The sequence below is a fragment of the Microcaecilia unicolor genome, chromosome 3, assembly GCF_901765095.1.
Source record: "Microcaecilia unicolor chromosome 3, aMicUni1.1, whole genome shotgun sequence".
Classification (NCBI taxonomy): domain Eukaryota; kingdom Metazoa; phylum Chordata; class Amphibia; order Gymnophiona; family Siphonopidae; genus Microcaecilia; species Microcaecilia unicolor.
Window position 1 is genome coordinate 79,101,414 of NC_044033.1, and position 23,248 is coordinate 79,124,661.

The window sequence follows — 23,248 nt, forward strand, 5'->3', positions numbered from 1 at the left end:
CTTGTCACACACGTGATTTGGTCTCTCCCTCTCTTGCCTGCATCCATATGGTCTCTCAAACATCCGCCCTTCCCTGAATACCTTTTAAATAGCAGATTTTCACCAACAGCGAGCAGCAACTAATACACACTGCTAGCCCCACAGCCTTTCCTCTGATGCAACTTCCTGTTTCTGCATAGGCGGGAATACATCAGAGGGAAGGCTTGCTGCAGGCAAAGATCTGCTATTTAAAAGGTATGCAGGAGGGCCAGTTGGGAGTTTTCGGCTGGTGGGGCTTGAGAATCCCTGCCAGCCACATTAGAGATGTGCTGCTACTGTGTGGGCCTGAACCCAAAGTGGATGGGCCTGGGCCCACCCGAGCCCACCCTTGGCTACACCACTGGTCTGCTGGTATAATCTACTAATTCCTTCAGTAATTAAGGCAGTTTGCTAGTCATTTGCTGTGAAAAATGAAAACAGTGCTCTCTGGGTGTAGGCAATATTCTACAGCACATTTCTGGATTTTGCTGTTTCCCCGTAGACTAAGAAAACTAGAGCAGGTTATTAGCTGATGGCTGCGTTGCTTTGTTTTGATTGATACAGTTAAGACTAAATGATAGGCTTGAAGTCCTTACCACTGAGATTCATACAAGTGCAGAAGCATTAAGATACAAAAAGATTTTCACTCACTGGGTGGTCTATTTGCTGCCAAGTTTTTGAAGTGGCTGCCTTTTATCACTTCCGCTGAGAGTCTTCCAGTAGTGGCATTATAAAGAAGGCCGACTAGGATTTCTGGAGTTGAATCATGTACAAGAGACTGACAAGAAGAGGTGCTTTCACTGCAGGACATCTCTGACATGCTCATTTGGGAATCGCAACCCTGAAAATAGAAATTCAACTTTTAGATATGTTTCTACAGAACAGAAACAAATTGGGTGATTTGTGAGGAGCTGAGCAAGTAATTCCCATTAACAATAATAGCAGGAACACACTTTACACCTGACAATTTCACCCCTGGCTTTTGTCTGAGCCAGAGAGATGCAACACCTATAACGTGACTATAGATCAATTAGGCCTTGCTTAGTAATATTGTGTAGTATTTTGTTTTCTAAGTTGCACAGACATAAGTGGAGTGGAGGAATGGCCAAGTGGGTCAAATCTCACTGCTGCTCCTTGTGATCTTGGGCAAGTTACTTAACCCTTCATTGCCCCAGGAAGATTGTGAGCCCTCCAGGGACAGAGAAATATCCAGTGTACCTGAATTGAAGTCACCTTGAGCTACTACTGAAAAGGTGTGAGCAAAATCCAAATAAATAAGTTTGAGAACTTGCTTGAAACATTCACCAAATTCTGATGCAAACCTCTCTAAATTCTAACATCTCTCTTACAAGTTGCTTTTTAAAAGGTTTTTTTCTTAAAGGCTCCACGATAAACACTTAACAAGTACTAACTGAATCTTTCCAACAAAAAAAGCTATAACCCTAGAATGATCTCCAGGAATTACTTAAAACATCCATGGAGGAAAATCACTATACTAACACACAACTCCAAGCTAGTAAAACTAAGATATACAAAGATCTACAGCTCTTATTACTGAAGGATAAATGCGGAAAGAAATATTCCCTGTTTCTCCAGTTCAACCTTCTGGCAGCCACCTAATTTTCTGGTGAGAGCTGTATAATTAGAGTGTCTTAATTGGCGTTTATTTCTTCCTTATTTATTTTTACGTTAAAATGTTGTTGGAGTGTAACATGTAAACAGCAGTGGTTATTACTTAGGGGACACATCTATAATCTAGGCACCTGCATGTACGCACCCCTTGCGTATGGAAATGTCTAGAATATGAGCATTAAGTGTACACTCACCTGTGCAAGTGTCAGCAGGATGCCTCAGCAATATCCCTTAACGGCATGCCTAACTTACATACTGCAAAAATGCAAGGGGGTGGGGTGTATACATGGATGGAGCTCTAAGTCACACACGTAACTTACAGAAGACTGTCCGCCTGATATTGAAAACCATTTAAATGGCCAGGAATGATACCTGGCCAGTTAAATGGTACATAGCCGGCTATCTGGTGATATTCAACAGGGGATAACCAGCTATCTCCCACTGAATATTGCCAGTTAGCAGCTAGCAGGTAGCCGGTTATATTGTCCAATATAACTGGCTATCTGCTGATTTTTAAAACCGGTTTAGCAGCCATATTTATCTTTGGCCAGTTTAAAGATAACCAACTAGCACTGATATCTCCAGTTTGGGTGCAGCTACAGCTTCGGCGCGCCTACACTTTAGCGCCCCTACACTTTGGCCACGCCCACTCTGATGTCAGGCGCCTTTACTTTAAAACCAGGAACTTCTCACTACTTCATTGCCTCAGCTACAACCTTCCTGGTGTTTGGTGCATTTTTCCTGTTGATGTTCTTCCTTGCTGACTACTGCCTGGACCTGACTTCTGCTGAATCGCCGTCTGACCTGACTTCTGCTGAATCGCCGTCTGACCTGACCTCTGCTGGATTGCCGCCTGACCCGACTACTGCCCGGACCTGACCTCTGCAGGATCACCGCCTGCCCTGACCACTGCCTGGACCTGACCTCTGCTGGATCGCCGCCTGACCTGACTACTGCCTGGACCTGAACTCTGCTGGATCGCTGCCTGACCTGACCACTGCCTGGCCCTGACTTCTGCCAGCTCTGGCCTCGTCTCCTCTTCTTGTCTGAGCCTGAGTCCATCTCACCGCCCGACTCCTTAAGTCCTGTTGGCCACCCAAACCTAGGGGCTCAACCACTGGGGAACAGTGGTTGCTGCAGGTGAAGTGTTGGGTTTCTGACCGCTGGTCTCTAGATCAGCACAAGGGCTCACTTACTAAATCCTGAAATCTGTGACACTAACTCTCAATCGGTGGATCTCCAGCCCCCCACAACCTCCCCAACCCCCCAAAAATCCCTGGTGGCCTAGTGGGTTGCTAACCCACCCACCCACCCACCCTGATGGTCTAGTGGCCAATCCCTGCCCCCCCCCCCCAGTACCTCCATGATGGAGGAGAGAGTAGCACAGTCCCTCCTAGCGCTGCCATCAAAATGGTGGTGCCCTGCCCTGCCCAGTGCATTCTCTATCTTTTTGGACTGATAGAAATGATTGGTTGAAAGGTAGAGGGGTAGCACTGTATGTGAAAAACAACATAAAAGCAGCTGACATTCAGGGAAACTGGGGAAAGCAGGAAGTGATATGGATCGTCTTGGAGAACCAACCTTTGTTCATACATGTGTCATCTACAAATCTCCAACACAAACGAAAATCTGGATAAAGATCTAGTTATACATATCCAAAGGCTGGAAATGAAAGGTGAGATTCTGTTGTTGGGAGATTTCAACTTGCTGGATACAGATTGGAGTGTTCCATCCACAGAATCGGAAAGAAATAGAGATAGTGGATGCCTTTCAAAGTGCTCTCCTCAGGCAAATGGTGACAGAACCCATCAGAGAAGCAGAAATGCTGGATCCAATGATCACAAATGGGAAAAATATGTCTAAACTCTGGGTGGATTGTCCCCCATGGGCAGTAGTGATCATTATACTATATGGTTCCATATACGAGCCAAAGGGGAGTGTAGACACACAAAACTCAAAGTCCTGGATTTCAAACATGCTGACTTTAGTAAAATGAGGGAGTACCTGAGAAAAGAGTTAGCAGGATAGGAGGTTATAAGAAAAGTGGAAAGTCAGTGGTCCAAGTTGCAAGGAGCAATAAAAATGGCAACATATATTTACGTAAGGAAAGAAAACAAAAGCAAGAGGCAAAGGAAACCTGTATGGTTCACCAAACATGTGTCTGAAGGAATAAAGGCAAAAGAGGTAAAATTTATGAAGTACAGAAGAGCATAGAAAAGAATACCACAAAAACTCAAAGTGAAGAGAGAAATAAGGCTGGTGAAAGTGCATGTGGAAAAAATGGCTAGAGACAAAGAGAGGTGACAAGACTTTTTCAGGTATATTGGGGAAAGGAGGAAGGCTAGAAATGGAACTGTGAGACTGAAAGCTGCTGAGAACCAGTATGTGGAGAGTGATGAGTAAAAGGAAGACATACTAAATAAATACTTCTGTTCTGTATTCACGGAAGAAAATCCTGGAGAAGGACCTCTGTTGGCTGACAAAGATATATATGGGAGTAGATATTTTATCATTCACAGAAAATGTGTTTATGAATAACTAGAAAAATTGAAAGCAGACAAAGTCATGGGCCGGATGAGATAGATCCGAAGATACTGAAGAAGCTCAAAGCAGTTCTGGTGGACCCTCTTAAAGATTTGTATAATAGCTCCTTAGAGACAGGGGAGGTTTCATGGGATTGGAGAAGGATAGATGTGGTCCCTTTCCACAAAAATGGTGACAGAGAAGCTACAGGCTGATAAGCCTTATTTCGCTGGTAGGAAAAATTATGGAGGCACTGCTGAAGGAAAGGATAGTACAATTCCTAGAATCCAATAGCTTACAAGATGTGAGGCAACATGGTTTTCCAAAGGAAGATCATGTCAAACAAATCTGACTGATTTCTTTGACTCGGTAACCAAAGAACTGGATCAAGTGCACACACTAGATGTGGTCTATTTGGACTTTAGCAAAGCATAAGTACATAAGTTATGCCATACTGGGAAAAGACCAAGGGTCCATCGAGCCCAGCATCCTGTCCACGACAGCAGCCAATCCAGGTCAACGGCACCTGGCAAGCTTCCCAACGTACAAACATTCTATACATGTTATTCCCGGAATTGTGGATTTTTCCAAGTTCATTTAGTAGCGGTTTATGGACTTGTCCTTTAGGAAACCGTCCAACCCCTTTTTAAACTCTGCTAAGCTAACCGCCTTCACCAATTTCTCCGGCAACAAATTCCAGAGTTTAATTATACGTTGGGTGAAGAAAGATTTTCTCCGATTTGTTTTAAATTTACTACACTGTAGTTTCATCGCATGCCCCCTAGTCCTAGTATTTTTGGAAAGCGTGAACAGACGCTTCACATCCACCTGTTCCACTCCACTCATTATTTTATATATCTCTATCATGTCTCCCCTCAGCCGTCTCTTCTCCAAGCTGAATAGCCCTAACCTCCTTAATCTTTCTTCATAGGGAAGTCGTCCCATCCCCGCTATCATTTTAGTCGCCCTTCGCTGCACCTTTTCCAATTCTACTATATCTTTCTTCGGTATATTAAAAGCAGGAAGCACCATGGAGCGATACAACAGCATTATAACATCCTCACACCTGTTTTCCATACCTTTCCTAATAATACCCAACATTCTATTCGCTTTCCTAGCCGCAGCAGCACACTGAGCAGAAGGTTTCAGTGTATTATCGACGACGACACCCAGATCCCTTTCTTGGTCTGTAACTCCTAACGTGGAACCTTGCATGACGTAGCTATAATTCGGGTTCTTTTTTTCCCACATGCATCACCTTGCACTTGCTCACATTAAACATCATCTGCCATTTAGCCGCCCAGTCTCCCAGTCTCGTAAGGTCCTCTTGTAATTTTTCACAATCCTGTCGCGAGTTAACGACTTTGAATAACTTTCTGTCATCAGCAAATTTAATTACCTCGCTAGTTACTCCTATCTCCAAATCATTTATAAATATATTAAAAAGCAGCAGTCCTAGCACAGACCCTGAGGAACCCCACTAACTACCCTTCTCCATTGTGAATACTGCCCATTTAACCCCACTCTCTGTTTCCTATCCTTCAACCAGTTTTTAATCCACAATAGGACATTTCCTCCTATCCCATGACCCTCCAATTTCCTCTGTAGCCTTTCATGAGGTACCTTGTCAAACGCCTTTTGAAAATCCAGATACACAATATCAACCGGTTCCCCTTTGTCCACATGTTTGTTTACTCCTTCAAAGAATTGAAGTAAATTGGTCAGGCAAGATTTCCCCACACAAAAGCCGTGCTGACTTGGTCTCAGTAATTCTTGTCCTCGGATGTGCTCTGTAATGTTGTTTTTAATAATAGCCCCTACCATTTTCCCTGGCAGCGACGTCAGACTCACTGGTCTATAATTTCCCGGATCTTCCCTGGAGCCTTTTTAAAAAATCGGCGTTACATTGGCCACCCTCCAATCTTCCGGTACCACGCTCGATTTTAAGGATAAGTTGCATATCACTAGCAGTAGCTCTGCAAGCTCATTTTTCAGTTCTATCAGTACTCTAGGATGAATACCATCCAGTCCAGGAGATTTGCTACTCTTCAGTTTGCTGAACTGCCCCATTACGTCCTCCAGGTTTACCGTGAAGTCAGTAAGTTTCTCTGACTCGTCCGCTTGAAATACCATTTCCGACACCGGTATCCCACCCAAATCTTCCTCGGTGAAGACCGAAGCAAAGAATTCATTCAGTCTCTCCGCTACGTCTTTGTCTTCCTTGATCGCCCCTTTTACCCCTCGGTCATCCAGCGGCCCAACAGATTCTTTTGCCAGCTTCCTGGTTTCTCACAGAAAGCTTGTGAACAAATTGAACAGGTTGAAGTTAGGACCAAAAGTGGTGAACTGGATTAGAAACTGGTTGACTGACAGACATCAGAGGGTGGTAAGGTTGGTAGTGAATAGAATTCACTCAGAGGAAAGAAAGGTGAGTAGCGGAGTACACCAAGGATCAGTATTGGAGCCGATTCTATTCAATATATTTGTGAGTCATATTCAGTGCGTTTTTTTCTAGCAAAAAAGGTGCCGGTACTCAAATGCCAGGTCACCCTTCAGGGGTCGGTGATCACTGAGGGACCCACCCAACAATAGCCAGGCCCCCTGCAACCAGTCACAGAATCTATGAGAAGGCAGAATTGGTGTGTAGAGCCTGAGCTCTTTCATCAAAACTTGGGGACCATGGGTCAATTTTAGCAGACAAAATGGAAAAGGTGCCGGTACTCAGTACCCCCCAAGTACCCCTCAAAAAAGCCCTGGTCATATTGCTAAAGGGTTAGAAGGGAAAGTTTGCATTTTTGCTGAGAATGCAAAGATTTGCAACACAGTGGACACCCCAGAGGGAGTAGACAACACGAGAAGTGATCTAAAAAGATTAGAAGAATGGTCTAATGTTTGGCAGTGAAAATAAGAAGTGTAGAGTGATGCACCTAGGGTGTAGAAACTTTGTTAGGGAATGAGATGCTGATAAACACAGGCCGGGAGAGGAATCTTGGGGTGATAGTGTTGGAGGATCTTAAGTCAATGAAACAATGTGACAAAGCTGTAGCCAGAAGAATGCTAGGTTGCATAAAGAGACATATCCAGTAGAAGAAAGGAGGTGTTAGTGCCTCTGTACAAGTTGTTGGCAAGGCTTCATTTAGGGCATTATGTTTAATTTTGGAGGCCATATCTCACTAAGGAGTAGGACATCAAAAGACTTGAGGCAGTTCAGAGGATGGTGATAAAAATGATATGGGGCTTGTGCTACAAAACATATAAGAAGACACTTGAAGCCCCTAGAGGAAAGGAGGGATAGGGAGGATATGACACGACATTTAAATACTTAAAAGGTATCAATACACAAACTAATCTTTAGAATTAGAAGTCATGAGTTGAGGTTCCAGGAGCAATGTCAGGAAACACTTTTTCAAAAAAAGGGTGGTGGACACCTGGAATTCTTTCCTGTGGGAGGTTGTGAAGACAAAAATGGTGACGGAATTCAAGAATGAGTGCGATAAACACAGAGGATTACTATATAGAAAAAGGATGGAATCCAATTAAAGCAAAACTTATAACAGCCTCATAACTGGACTAAGCTTTGATTTGCAGCTTCAGAGGTTGGGAAGTACAACCAATGCTGGACAGACTTCTACAGTCTGGGTCCCGTGTAGGAAAACTCAGATCAGGATCAAGGCTGGAATTGGCTTTGACAGAAAATCCTGTAGTTGGGAAGTAGGACCAGTGCCAGGCAGATTTCTATGGTCTGTGCCCCAAAATTGGTACGGAAAGCAGAGATTAAGTATACCAGAATTTAATCATGAAGAAGTGGATCCTGTGCATGGTGCCAGATTCAACTCTGCCCACCTTGTTGGGCAGACTGGATGAACCATGCAGGTCTTTATCTGCTGACATTTACTATATTGCTATTAAATCTCAGAACTTTCGAGATTGGCCGGTGGTCTAGCTAAAACACACACTGAGGTTTTTTTTAAGTCTCTGAGGGTCATATTGTTCAACTTATGGATTCTACTTATTGCTGTTAACACAAATTATTATGTTTTTTTTACATATTATATGACAATAGTAGAACTTCTCACTGCTTCTCATCCTTTGAAGTTCACTCCATCCGTCTATTCCACCCGCTGCCACTCAGAGTTGCAGTCATTTACCGCCCCCCTAATAAGTCCCTCCCTTCCTTCCTTACCGACTTCGATGCCTGGCTCTCCGTTTTTCTTGAGCCCTCATCCCCATCCCTCATTCTTGGTGACTTCAACATACACATTGATAACCCATCCGACTCATATGTTTCTCAGTTCATCACTCTTACCTCCTCCTTCAACCTCCAACTGAGCTCCTCCACCCCTACTCACAAATCTGGCCACTGTCTTGATCTCGTCCTCTCTTCTACTTGCTCACCCTCCAATTTCCGCGCATCAGCTCTTCCTCTCTCTGACCATCACCTAATCACATTCATACTTCAGCACCCTCCCCCTCATTCTCGCCCAACACTAAATACTACTTCCAGAAATCTCCAGGCTGTTGACCCCCTCACCTTATCCTCTAGTATCTCTGATCTCCTCCCTTCCATCATGCCCTCTGAATCTGTTGACAAAGCTGTCTCCACTTACAATGCCACTCTCTCCTCTGCTCTAGACACCCTTGCACCGTCCATCTCCCGTCCCACAAGGCGTACCAATCCCCAGCCCTGGCTGACCCCTTGCACCCGATACCTTCGCTCCTGCGCCCGTTCGGCTGAACGCCTCTGGAGGAAATCTCGCACCCATACTGATTTCATTCACTTCAAATTCATGCTATCCTCCTTCCAATCCTCCCTATTCCTCGCCAAACAGGACTATTACACCCAATTGACTAATTCCCTCAGCTCTAATTCTCGTCGTCTCTTCGCCACCCTCAACTCCCTCCTCAAAGTACCCTCTGCTCCCCCCCCCCCCCACTCTCTCCTCAATCTCTGGCCGACTACTTCCATGACAAGGTCCAGAAGATCAACCTCGAATTCACCACCAAACCTTATCCTTCTCTTCATCCTATAACCCTCTCTCTTAACCAACCAACCCAGGCCTCCTTCTCCTCTTTTCCTGATATCACCGAAGAGGAAAGCGCCTATCTCCTCTCCTCCTCGAAATCCACCACCTGTTCCTCAGACCCCATCCCCACCAACCTACTTAGCACCATCGCTCCTACTATCACCCCACCATCTGCCATATCCTCAACCTGTCTTTCTCCACTGCAACTGTCCCGGACACCTTCAAGCATGCTGTGGTCACACCACTCCTCAAAAAACCATCTCTTGACTCCACCTGTCCCTCCAACTACCGCCCCATTTCCCTCCTACCCTTCCTCTCCAAGATACTTGAACGCGCCGTTCACAGCCACTGCATTGATTTTCTCTCCTCTCATGCCATCCTCGATCCACTTCAATCCGGCTTTCGCCCCCTACACTCGACAGAAATGGCACTATCTAAAGTCTGCAATGACCTGTTCCTCGCCAGATCCAAAGGTCACTACTTCATCCTCATCCTCCTCAACCTATCCGCCGCTTTTGACACTGTCAATCACAACCTACTTCTTGACACACTGTCCTCCTTTGGGTTCCAGGGCTCTGTCCTCTCCTGGTTCTCCTCTTATCTCTCCCATCGTACCTTCAGAGTACACTCTCATGGTTCGTCCTCCTCCCCTATCCCGCTCTCTGTTGGAGTTCCTCAGGGATCTGTCCTTGGGCCCCTCCTTTTCTCAATCTACACCTCTTCCTTAGGCTCCCTGATCTCATCTCATGGTTTCCACTATCATCTTTATGCTGACGACACCCAGCTGTATCTCTCCACACCAGACATCACTGCGGAAACCCAGGCCAAAGTATCGAGGGAACAGGGACACTGAAGAGATGGTGGCTGCCTCAGTCAAGGGTTTACAGTATGGCTCTCCTTATGTTCTTGCAGTATTCTATAACTGGTGCACATAACAGGAAGCACCAACCATGCCCCTCCCATGTGAATGCGCCCTTGCATTTATGTACCTATTGCTGCCAGTGAATACTGGGCTATGCCTCGATCATTAAACAGCTGCAGATCCAGAAAGATTTGAATATCCCCGAACCTCTCCCTGAATCCCAAAACAAGAAACAACTTTCACCTATATTAAAGAAGCATTACCTACTGCCCCTGCTCTTGGCTCCCTGACTACATTAAACCTTTTATTCTGTCATTTAATTTGAGTTGATTTATTGTTTATAATTCAGGGCAGAGAATATTACATACATTAAAAAAACATGCACATTTACAATAACAAAACCTCATCAGACAAAACAATTGAAAGTTCAGCCAAACAATACGTAGGCCAATAAATAGCCAAGCTCCCCAGGTACATGATAAGCCAAACATAGCAAATGGTCCTTCAGCTGACATTTAAATGCAACCAGCTGGGCTTCCTTTTTTATTCTTAAAAGCAACTCATTCCACTCCAAAGGCACAACAATAGAAAAGACCCCCTTCTTTGTCTGATCCGCGTACAAACACTGCAAGGGTGAAATTACAAGACCACAGGCTAAAGCTGATCGCAATGGCTGTGATGGCACATTTCATTACACTGCTTGTTGCAGATAAAAAGAAGACAGCTGATAAGGCACATACAGGCTCATTTTCAAAGCACTTAGCCTCCCAAAGTTCCATAGAAACCTATGAAACTTAGCCTCCCAAAGTGCTTTGAAAATATGCCTCATAGTGTACCATTAACAACAGCTTATACTTCATAGAATGGGCAACAGGCAAACATCGCAAGCCCTTCAAATAAGCTGTAATATGCTCAGACCTTGGTAAGCAGTATAACAACCATACTGAAGAACTCCCATGCATATAGCCCCCTGCAATACAAGGAAAGGGATGCAAAACAAGACCAAAAATATTATAATGCCTCTGTATCTCTGCATGGTGCGACCTCACCTTGAGTATTGCATTCAATTCTGGTCGCCGTATTTCAAAAAAGATTTAGCGTAATTAGAAAAGGTTCAAAGAAGAGCGACCAAAATGACAAAAAGGATGGAACTCCTCTCATATGAGGAAAGGCTAAAGAAGTTAGGGCTCTTCAGGTTGGAAAAGAGACGGCTCAGGGGGGAATATGATTGAGGTCTACAAAATCCTGAGTTGTGTAGAATGGGTAAAATTGAATCGATTTTTCGCTCTTTCAAAAAGTACAAAGACCAGGGGACACTCAATGAAATTACATGGAAATACTTTTAAAACAAATAGGAGGAAATATTTTCCACTCAAAGAATAGTTAAGCACTGGAACTCGTTGCCGGAGGATGTGGTAAGAGCGGTTAGCATATCTGGGTTTTAAAAAGTTCCTGGAGGGAAAGTCCAAAGTCTGTTATGGGGTGAAACCAGTGCTTGCCCCAAGATTAGTAGCATGGAATGTTGCTACTAATTTGGTTTCTCCCAAGTACTTGGTCATTTTTGGAAGCAGGATACTGGGCTAGATGGACCATTAGTCTGACCCAGTATGGCTATTCTCTTATCATACTATCCATTGTATGGTTTCAGAAGTTTGGGACTCCTGATACAGGCAGTAGTGCTGAAACACAGCCTGTGTCAAGTCTTCATATTTTTGAGACCGATTTAATCCAATAAAGGAGTACTTTACCAACCAAGTCTCCAGTCCTATTCATTGGTCAGCCCTACTGTATTCATTTGAATATAAGTGCACACCTACATTGTATTTATATTCACAATGGGTGCATAAATGTTAGCACCCAGTTCATACAAGGTACAATTGCCCTTATGGTGACAAATAGCATCCGGTAGCTCATCGACCTCCCAATCAGAAACAGTCTGATGTCTTCCCGTACTTACTTCAATCTACACCTTCCCAACTGCAAAGGTATTAAGTACAAATCCTTCTATGCATCCAATTTTTCCTTTCTGGGTAGCCAGCTTTGGAATGTGCTACCAAGATCAATCCGAACAATCAACAGCCTTTTGCCCTTCAGAAAAGCATTGAAGACTCATCTCTTCAAGAAAACCTACCCTAATGATTCAAAATAACTAAAGACTGCCCACATGATTTTTACCGAAAACTGTTTATACACTGACCATGTTTCCCATTATCCTTATTGCTATCCCATATCTACTTCCTCTCCACTTTCCTTACGCCTACCTACTTACGCTTAATTCCTTTACGACTTTGCAATTCTTCATATTGTTACTATGTAAGCCGCATTGAGCCTGCCATGTGTGGGAAAGCGCGGGGTACAAATGTAATAAATAATAATAATAATTATAGCTCACCTGTTGACTCTGCTATAACTAGACTGCCACCCTGTTTACATGTAATTATTTTTTTATTTTAAAAACTTGTATACCACCTACAACTAGGTGGTTTCCATAGAAATATTCACAATTATTAAAATACAGAATAGCGATTCTTTTGTTTAAGGCATTGAAGAATTGGTGACCTATCGACATTACTGAATTGGTGATGACTGATGATTGTCTACAAAACTGATTGATGATTATAAGACTATGCTTCGCAAACAGCGGAAGTGAGAATAACAATGTAAAAAGGGGGGGGGGGGATTGAACACTTGACACGAGATAATGGTTGCACTGTTTCTGTGTAGGTTCCATGGAACTTGCTTAATTAATAGTTGAAGAATATTTAGAGGGAAGGGAAGGGGGGGAGGAGATAAAATGATAAAAATTTGATGACTGTTAGTAAAGTACGGATTCAACGAATTACTTGTCTTGGGAAACATCTATGTATAATCAGAATGTGGAATGTGAGTTATGTATGACGAGTCATCAATAAAAACCGTTGAAATATAAAATACAGAATAGCATTACTCAGCATAACATGGCATATCGATGTGCAATTACCAAAACGCAGTCCCAACTAATTGAGTTTTCAAAAGTTTTTTGACCTGCTTAAGGTTAGAACATTGACGAGGCTGGCCAGGTAACCCATTCTACAAGGAAATTCAAGCTGAAACAAACGCTGAAGCTCTTATGGCAGCATGACACAGTTGCATTACTGCGTCAGTGGAGAGACACACAGCAGACTCTGATCTCAACATACGTCTTGGATGGTATACCTTCAATGCTTTTTCGGAGACGGGAAGGCAGTAGAACTAGAGGACATGAATTGAGGTTGAAGGGGGGCAGACTCAGGACTAATATCAGGAAGTATTTTTTCACGGAGAGGGTGCTGGTCATGTGGAATGCCCTCCCGCGGGAGGTGGTGGAGATGAAAACGGTAATGGAATTCAAACATGCATGGGATAAACACAAAGGAATCCTGTTTAGAAGGAATGGTTCCGCGGAATCTTAGTGGAGATTGGGTGGCGACGCCAGAAATTGGAAAATAAAATGGGAGCTGGCCAGACTTCTATGGTCTATGCCCTGATCATGACTGAATAGATAGAGATGGCCTGGAGTGTAAATTTTAAGGGGCTTTGACGATAGCTTTAGAGTACAAGAACAGTACTGGACAGACTTCTACGGTCTGTACCCTGAGAAAGGCAAGGACAAATCAAACTCGGTTATACATATAAAGTATCACATACCATGTAAAATGACTTTATCTTGTTGGGCAGACTGGATGGACCGTACAGGTCTTTATCTGCTGTCATTTACTATGTTACTATATAACTATATGCTTGCTTCAAATAAAATGGAACAGCAACAAACAGTGCCTGGTAAACAACTGTCCAACAATTTAAATTGAATCCTTTGTGAAACAGGATTCCAGTACAATTGCTTCAGAGAAAGTGTTATATGGGAAAACCTGGACAGACTTACTATTGTTCTTATAGCAGCATTCTGACTATTTGCAATGCCTTGATACTCTAAATAGATATATCAATGTACAAGGTATTGCAGTAGTCCAGTCGCATCAAACTCATACGTTGGACCACACAGCGAAAATCATACAAAGTAAGCATAGGTTTCAATCTGAATATATTGTGCAGTTGTTTAAAAGCTATCTGAACAACACTAGTAACCTAGGACTTCATCGTAAGCTTACGGTCTAAAATCATCCCCAACAATTTCATCTGTTTCTTAACTAGAACACTCAGTCATGTAGCCCAAACAGACATTCTCTGGCCACTCTACCAATTCCTTTCTTTCCCACAATCTTTACTTCTGTTTTGGCCACAGCTTGGTCTACTTCCCACTATCTTTGTTTGTCTGTCTGTCCTCATGGGATTTCAGTGTTCTTCTGCTTCGGCAGACTCTCATTGCATATTTAAAACTAAACCATTCTAATTCATCCACTGTTTCACCCATGCCATACAATCACTTAACTGCAAATTCAGACCATCCCCTCATGATAATATTGGGAAAAAGATCTGCACATCATCAGCACACACATGGTAGCAAATCCCTAGTGACTAAAACACCTTATCTAAGGATGCCAAATATATGTTGAACAACAGTGCCAACAGGGCTGAGCCCTGTGGTACACCACAATCAACCTTTACTGATGCCGAGATCTGCAAACCACTCCTCACAACCATAGATCTCCCCATCAAATAATTATTGCTGTTGCTACTGTTGTTGAACTGTCTGCAGCTCTTGTCCTGGTTCTTTGTGCTATGGCAGCACTTCTGTTAAAAATAAAAACCTCCGCACTTATCAAACGATAGGTTAACCAAGTATGAGAGGTTGTGTGCTTGAAATATAACCCTTTCTAGATGTCCTACTTTAAATCCTGCCCCTCTGTTTCCTGTTCTCTCCTAAGGTGAACCTAATTATTGTATATTAACAACAGCTCACCTCACCATGCCCTGTACTGATTTACAGTATACTCTATGCAAAACTCTGAACTGATTTTCTCTGTTGCCTGCAAAATGACTCCAGTTCTCTTATTGCCAGATATGCTATATGCTCTTAGCATGAGGATATAAATTCACTACCTCCCTTCTGGCTTTTTCACCCAAGTGCAGAACTCATTACTCTCACAAGAGCCTGTACCCTTGCTAAAGGGGCAATGGGTCAACATGTACACAAATTCCCACTATGCTTTTGGTGCTGTACATTGTTATCAGCAATTATGGTAACAGCATGGGTTCCTCCCTCTGGATGAGCTCAAATCAAAAATGGTCCTTGTGTTTCTGATTTTTTTTTTTAATTTTTAGAAGCTTTAATGCTTCCCTCTACTGTAGCTATTGAAAAATATGTTGCTCACCAGAGACCTTATGATGATATTAATCATAGAAATGCCTTGGAGGACTTTGCAGACAAGACTGTAGCTATTCACACACCTCAGGCCATTCGTATGTTCTTACCAACCTTAACTGACCAGTCTCCTTTGGTAACACTTGTCCTCCTCTAAGATCAGGCTCCAGAATCAGAGAATGACTCAATCAAGACTACCTGGGAGTCTTCTGCTGTGTTACATCCCTCACCTGTACGACACTCCTCCCGGCTAGGACGAGGATCGGTCTTGGGAAGGTCTGTTTCAGTTTCCTAAGTCTGGCAGCCGTCATCCAACTTAGAGCAATGGTACAGCCATCTTGGATAGATCATATCCCAGGAAGCCATCTTGGACTAACGAGGACAGGAAGGAAGCCCATATTTGGTCCTTAGAGCTCTGCTGATGGGGGTAGCCATCTTGGTTCAGCTGCACATGCTTTAGCCTAATTCCTCCTCTACTTAAGGCACTGCCTCCAGCCCTTCAGTGCTTCGGCTTCTGCTGCGCAGAGGTTGTGGTCGGCATCCGTGTTCCTTACCTGATTCCTGGGTTTCGACCTTGGCTTGTTTCCTGACCACGCGTCGTGTTGCTGCCTGCCTTTTGACCCTGGACTGTATTTGGACTATTCTCAGCTCTACTGTTTTCCTGGCTCTTGTACTGTGTCTGTTGACTACCTGTCTGGTTGGTGGTCCTGCAACCCCGCCGGTTCCGGAAGTCCTGCCGGCCGCTTGAACCCAGGGGCTCAACTCCTGGGGAATAGTGGCTAAGTGCAGGTGAAGCTAGTGGTTGTCTGGCTGCCTGACCGAGTGCGGTGCACTCTATCAGTCGGGGCACAAGGGCTCACATCCCCAGTCATAACATGCTGCTTGGTTGTGGCTGTGGTCACGTACTCATACCTTGCTCACATACACAATGGAGAGACCCACATGAGCAAAGGAGGAATAAATGATGCTGTAAGAATTGACTAGTTTGCTCCAAATCTTCCATCAGTGGCTCAGAAATATTATCAGACCTGTCCTATTTGCCAACTCCCTAATATTGGCAAACCAGTGAAGAGAAAATGGACAGTACAACCCTCATTACGGGGGGGGGGGGGGGGGGTCCATTTGTAAATATTCCAGTTGATTTTACTTGAAAGAATAAAAATGTTGCTCTTAGGAATATATTTTGATTATTGCATATATGTGAATGAAAACTCTTAATACATTTCATTAGTGCCTTACAGTAGTACTCAGGATGGGTGGAAGCCTATTTCTGTACAAGACTGACACCACCACCATAGTAAGAAATTACTGAAAGATTTTATCCCTCACTTTGTAATACTTCTAACCATTAACAGTGACAGAGCTACCCACTTTACTGACTAAATCATAAAGGAAGTTTGCAAAGCCTTGCAGATTCTTCACAGTTTTTATTGCTCCCACTATCTATAGGTTTCTGACCTGGCCAACTGTCAAAATGGCATGTTAAACAAAAAATCTGCAAAACGTGCAGAAATTGAGTTAAAGTTCTTCTTTTAACAGTCATGCATACAAGATCCACAATGAACAGAAAAACTGGGCTAAACCTATGTGAAGTAGCCACTGGAAGACCCACGAGACTACCAGCATCACCTCCTGTCATTGCATAATTTGCTGATATAACCCAACTAATGATACCACCCTAAACTATTATTGAAATATATTAAGAGCTTTCATTCAAAGGTACAAGCAGCCCTCCCCAAGAAACCAGAGAAGCAGTGTCATCCTATTCAGCTAGGAGACTGGGTGCATGTTGAAGTTCAACAATGAAAACCACAAGGAAGCACTGATGACCAGGAGAGGAACAAAGTACTCAAGAGGCCACCATGGTTGAAATTGTTTTATTGTAGTATCCAAATGTATCTAGGCAATCACAGTGACCCAACACAGCTATGTTTTGGCATAGTCCACCTGCATCAGAGATCTAGAACTGTATTCAAGCCAGGTTCTATGAAACATTTCTTTTCCAAAAAAACCCTCAGCAATACTCCAGTTGAAACCAAAATTGCAGTTTTGCATGGAGCATCAAGAATCAATGCAAATCACATTTAAAACTGTATAAATCCTGATTATTAAATAACAGGAATATAAGAGATGTGCCATTCAATTAAAATCAAAATTGAAGACTAGCGGATTCCAGGGAGAATAATGGATATGGAGTATAACATGCATTATTTAATAATCAGAATTTATTATTAGATAAGAAGAAAGAAATGTCACTTGATGAAGTCTTAACTTGAGGGTTGAGATATTCACATTTATCATCAAACACAGGAGCTATCATAAAGAAATACTACCTTTGTTATCAGTACATAGTTGTTTTGGGGAAAACACTGTTCAAATAGCTTACAATAGGGACAAAATCTTGAAAGAGTTTTTATATCCAGCGGAATTTAAGGAGAAAGTGAGGGAGGGATAGGGTGGAACATTATCACTGTGGAATCTGCAGTATGTGTGAGGTGAAGGGACATTTTAAAAAGGATGCTGAACTCAGAATGTGGACGTCCCAGTCACACATCACAAATGCAAATCACAGAAGTAAGTCCATCGCACATGTATTTTAGAACAGGATACAGCCTGTTCTAAAACACATGTGAGATGGATGTCCATTGGCTGAAAGTGTCCAGCATGAACATCAATTTTACAAACGGAAACATCCAAATTATGTTTGTGGCAATACAAGAGACAGTCACTTAGACATCCATGTGGAGAATTAGTCTAATGGTGAAAACAACCAGCAGAGAGCCAGAGGTTGCTGGTTCAAGTCCCACTGTAGGTCTTTGTCATTTGTTTTTTTTATTGTGAGCACTCCAGGGACAGAAAAATACCTCTGCCTTTTTTATCTCCACTCAGTGGAGAATTGCTCAGTCAGAGCACCTTTCTGTAACCTGGATGTGTCAAGTACCAGGTCCAAATACAGACGTCTATCTTTTTGAACATAGATGTCCCTTCTCCTAATGCAATCAGGACTGGACATCCATCTTTTGGTCTACCCAAAACACACCCAGACCACTCCCCCTTGCCATATGGATATGCTGCAATGTTAGATGTTCATATTCTGTTTTATAAAATTGGTATTTGGGCATTCATGCAATATGGATGTTTAAATGCCAATTTTCAGATGTCCAAAACATGAATAGAGCTTCTAAATTAAGCACCATTTTGTCAGAAAGCAGTGAGGTGATTAATGCAATATGAAGCAGAAAAGTGTTTCTGCAGCATAGAACATTTTGTAATTCTCACCTGATTGGCTGTGTCTCCTCTCTTTTGCCAGGGAAAGCATAAGTACATAAGTAATGCCACACTGGGAAAAGACCAAGGGTCCATCGAGCCCAGCATCCTGTCCATGACAGCGGCCAATCCAGGCCAAGGGCACCTGGTGAGCTTCCTAAACGTACAAACATTCTATACATGTTATTCCTGGAATTGTGGATTTTTCACAAGTCCATTTAGTAGTGGTTTATGGACTTGTCCTTTAGGAAACTGTCTAACCCCTTTTTAAACTTTTTAAACACTGCCAAGCTAACAGACAGGGAGCTAGAACTGCCCTCCAAACTGCTGCTACAGCAGTAGGACGGAAAGGGGGGGGGGGGTAGTCGGGGGCAGAGAAGCAGCTGCAGCAAGCAAGGAGTGGAGAGAGGAATCCACCGTGGAGTTCCAGTCTAGGTTTACATTAATACTATGTAGTGGTGTGATTGAATTTGATTATGATAAACTGGTTATTTTTGTTATTTTATCTATTACACCTTCTCTTGACAGTCAAATCACTACATTTTATACTTTCTCATTTCTAGAATCTAATTTTAATATGCTCTGCAATCACTGAGATTGTGAGAGGTTAGATAAATGGAATCAGAAGAACCTTCCAAGTTTTAATAAAAGACTGTTAACTCCTAATTCAACCCAGTAGGCAGGGAAAGGTTATAAGCATTTGAGCTGTTATCTGGTGTGCACTTGGGGGGGGGGCGGAATTCTATAACCTAGGCACTAACAACATATAAATGTCTGTGGGGCTCATTTTCAAATATGTGCCAGTATTGGGCTCATTTTCGAAAGAGAAGGACGTCCATCTTTCGACATAAATTGGAAAGTGGATGTCCTTCTCACAGGGATGTCCAAATCGGTATAATCGAAACCTGATTTAGGACGTCCCCAACTGCACTCTGTCGCAAGGACGGCCAAAGTTCAAGGGGGTGTGTCGGAGGCATAGCAAAGGCGGGACTTGGGCGTGCCTAACACTTGGACGTCCTTGACCCATAATTGAAAAAAACAAGGACTTCTCTGACGAACACTTGGACGTTTTCACCCGAATCTGTTTTTCTTACACCTAAGGCACAAAAACGTGCCCAAAATGACCAGATGTCCACCGGAGAGAATCGGGCAAGACCTCCCATTACTCCCCCAGTGGTCACTAACCCCCTACCACCTTCAAAAAAATCTTTAAAAATATGTCGTGCCAACCTCAGATGTCATACTCAGGTCCATGACAGGTCCCTGGAGCAGTTTTAGTGGGTACTGCAGTGCATTTCAGACAGGCAGACCCAGGTCCATACCCCCCTACCTGTTACATTTGTGGAGAAAACAGTGAGCTCTCCAAAACCCACCAGAAACCCACTGTACCCATATATAGGTGCTCCCTGCACCCGTAAGGGCTATGGTAGTGGTGTACAGTTGGGGGTAGTGGGTTTTGGGGGCTCAGCACACAAGGTAAGGGAGCTATGTACCTGGGAGCAATTTATGAAGTCCACTGCAGTGCCCCCTAGGGTTCCCAGTTAGTGTCCTGGCATGTCAGAGGGACCAGTGCACTACAAATAATGACTCCTTCCATGACCAAATGGCTTGCATTTGGTTGTTTCTGACATGGACGTCTTTGGTTTCGAAAAGCACCGAAAATCAGAAACGACCATGTCTAGGGATGGCAAAATTTAAGGATTTGGACGTCCCTGATGGTATTTTCGAAACGAAAGATGGACGTCCATCTTGTTTCGAAAATACAGGTTTCCCCGCCCCTAAATTTTGCTGTTTTGCAAGGACGTCCAAATCGCAACTTGGACGTCCCTTTCGAAATTGCCCTTCCACATCACCTAACAGGTATTCAGCAAGTACTCGCTTAACTTACTAAGCTACGGTAAAAAGTGGCCTTGATACGTGCTTACATGTGTCATTCCCATGCACTAAGGCCATTTTTACATTGTGGGTAAAATGGCTGATTTTTCTATTTCCAGCATTGAAGGCCAGGCGCTAATTTTCCCATTAGTGTGTGAGCGCTTACCGGAACCGATTTTGTAGGTGTAAGGGCTCACGTGCAAACCACTCACCTTAGCACATGGGTAGCATGCACATGCAAAATTACTGTAGAATGCCTCAGCACGCCCCATGGTAAGCCCTTTTTTGATACAGTAAGCATGTATTATGCTTACCGCAGCTTAGTAAAAGGATAGGTCTTAGTAAAAGGATAGGTCTTCAGCAGTTTGCGGAAGTTCATTAGTTCGTAAATCATTTTTAAGTTATTCGGTAGTGCGTTCCATAACTGTGTGCTCATGTAGATAAAGTTTGATGCGTGCATTAGTTTGTATTTTAGATCTTTGTAGTTAGGGTAGTGCAGATTGAGGAATGTGCGGGATGATCTTTTGGCATTCCTGGGTGGTAAGTCTATCAGGTCTGACATGTAGGCTGGTGCATCTCCATGAATGATTTTGTGGACTATGGAGCATATTTTGAACGTGATGCGTTCTTTAAGTGGAAGCCAGTGTAGTTTTTCTCGTAAGGGTTTAGCACTTTCGTATTTTGTTTTGCCGAAGATGAGTCTGGCTGCAGTGTTCTGGGCTGTCTGATCTACATCCCATTTAAGCAAGATTTAAAGGAAATCTCCAATGACATCAACCAAAGTCTCCAAATCATGCATTCATGGGCGGATGCATTCCGACTGAAACTTAATGCAGATAAAACCCAATGTCTAATACTCACCTCTCAACATAACAAGAACAAATTTACCGCCATTAACACACCTAATCTGAACCTTCCAATTTCGGATACCCTAAAAATTCTTGGAGTTACCATCGATCGACACCTAACACTCGAGAACCACGCGAAAAACACAACCAAGAAGATGTTCCACTCAATGTGGAAACTAAAAAGAGTAAGACCTTTCTTCCCAAGGACTGTTTTCCGTAACCTAGTACAATCAATGGTGCTCAGTCACCTAGACTACTGCAACGCACTCTACGCCGGCTGCAAAGAACAAATAATTTAGAAACTTCAGACAGCCCAGAACACTGCAGCCAGACTCATCTTTGGCAAAACAAAATACGAAAGTGCTAAACCCTTACGAGAAAAACTACACTGGCTTCCACTTAAAGAAAGCATCACATTCAAAATATGCTCCATAGTCCACAAAATCATTCATGAAGATGCACCAGCCTACATGTCAGACCTGGCTGCAGTGTTCTGGGCTGTCTGAAGTTTTTAAATTATTTGTTCTTTGCAGCTGGTGTAGAGTGCATTGATTGTACTAGGTTACGGAAAACAGTCCTTGGGAAGAAAGGTCTTACTCTTTTTAGTTTCCACATTGAGTGGAACATCTTCTTGGTTGTGTTTTTCGCGTGGTTCTCAAGTGTTAGGTGTCGATCGATGGTAACTCCAAGAATTTTTAGGGTATCCGAAATTGGAAGGTTCAGATTAGGTGTGTTAATGGTGGTAAATTTGTTCTTGTTATGTTGAGAGGTGAGTATTAGACATTGGGTTTTATCTGCATTAAGTTTCAGTCGGAATGCATCCGCCCATGAATGCATGATTTGGAGACTTTGGTTGATGTCATTGGAGATTTCCTTTAAATCTTGCTTAAATGGGATGTAGATCAGACAGCCCAGAACACTGCAGCCAGACTCATCTTCGGCAAAACAAAATACGAAAGTGCTAAACCCTTACGAGAAAAACTACACTGGCTTCCACTTAAAGAACGCATCACGTTCAAAATATGCTCCATAGTCCACAAAATCATTCATGGAGATGCACCAGCCTACATGTCAGACCTGATAGACTTACCACCCAGGAATGCCAAAAAATCATCCCGCACATTCCTCAATCTGCACTACCCTAACTGCAAAGGTCTAAAATACAACCTAATGCACGCGTCAAACTTTACCTACATGAGCACACAGTTATGGAACGCACTACCAAATAACTTAAAAATGATTTACGAACTAATGAACTTCCGCAAACTGCTGAAGACCTATCTCTTCAACAAGGCATATTATGATGACCAACCAATGTGAACACACACAACTCCTCCACATAAATTCAGAACTGTCTTCAATCTCTGCTTATTATACTATTATTTTGTTATATCACTATCATACTGCCCAAAATCCCTCTGTAACACTAAATGTCTAATTTCTAATATCTTTCCATTATTCAAAATGAATTGTAAGCCACATTGAGCCTGGAAAGAGGTGGGGAAATGTGGGATACAAATGCAATAAATAAATAAATAAATAAATAAATAAATAAATAAATAAATAAATAAATAAATTATTTGTAAAGAGGGTGGAAACAGGGGCAGAGAATGGCCAGGACTGTCAGCTATGTGCATACCTGCTGCCCTTAGGCACTCACACTTACACCGGCTCTATGGCTGGTAAAAGCTGTTATATCTACATGCAGGGGTGGACTGACCATTCAGGCAATCGGACAGTGCCCGAGGACCCAGAGGCTCTGCCCAGTTGCCTGCTGCCGCCGCACATTACAGCCTTTCCCGGTCCTACCTTGGAGGGCCATGGTCATCTAGTTGCCTCTGCAGGGGCAGGAAAGAATCCCCCTCTTTCCTGCCTGCTGTCACTACTCTGCCTGGCAGAACCAGCTTTTAAAAACGGC

General features: G+C 43.1%; 1 protein-coding gene across 1 annotated transcript in view; it reads right to left on the minus strand.

The window, feature by feature from the left end:
• The window catches only part of SYT14 (synaptotagmin 14), a 166,383-nt gene that overhangs the window by 13,410 nt on the left and 129,725 nt on the right, over nt 1-23,248 (minus strand). The window contains 1 exon segment of the mRNA XM_030196104.1: nt 670-859. Within this exon segment, the coding sequence (XP_030051964.1) occupies nt 670-859 (190 nt within the window).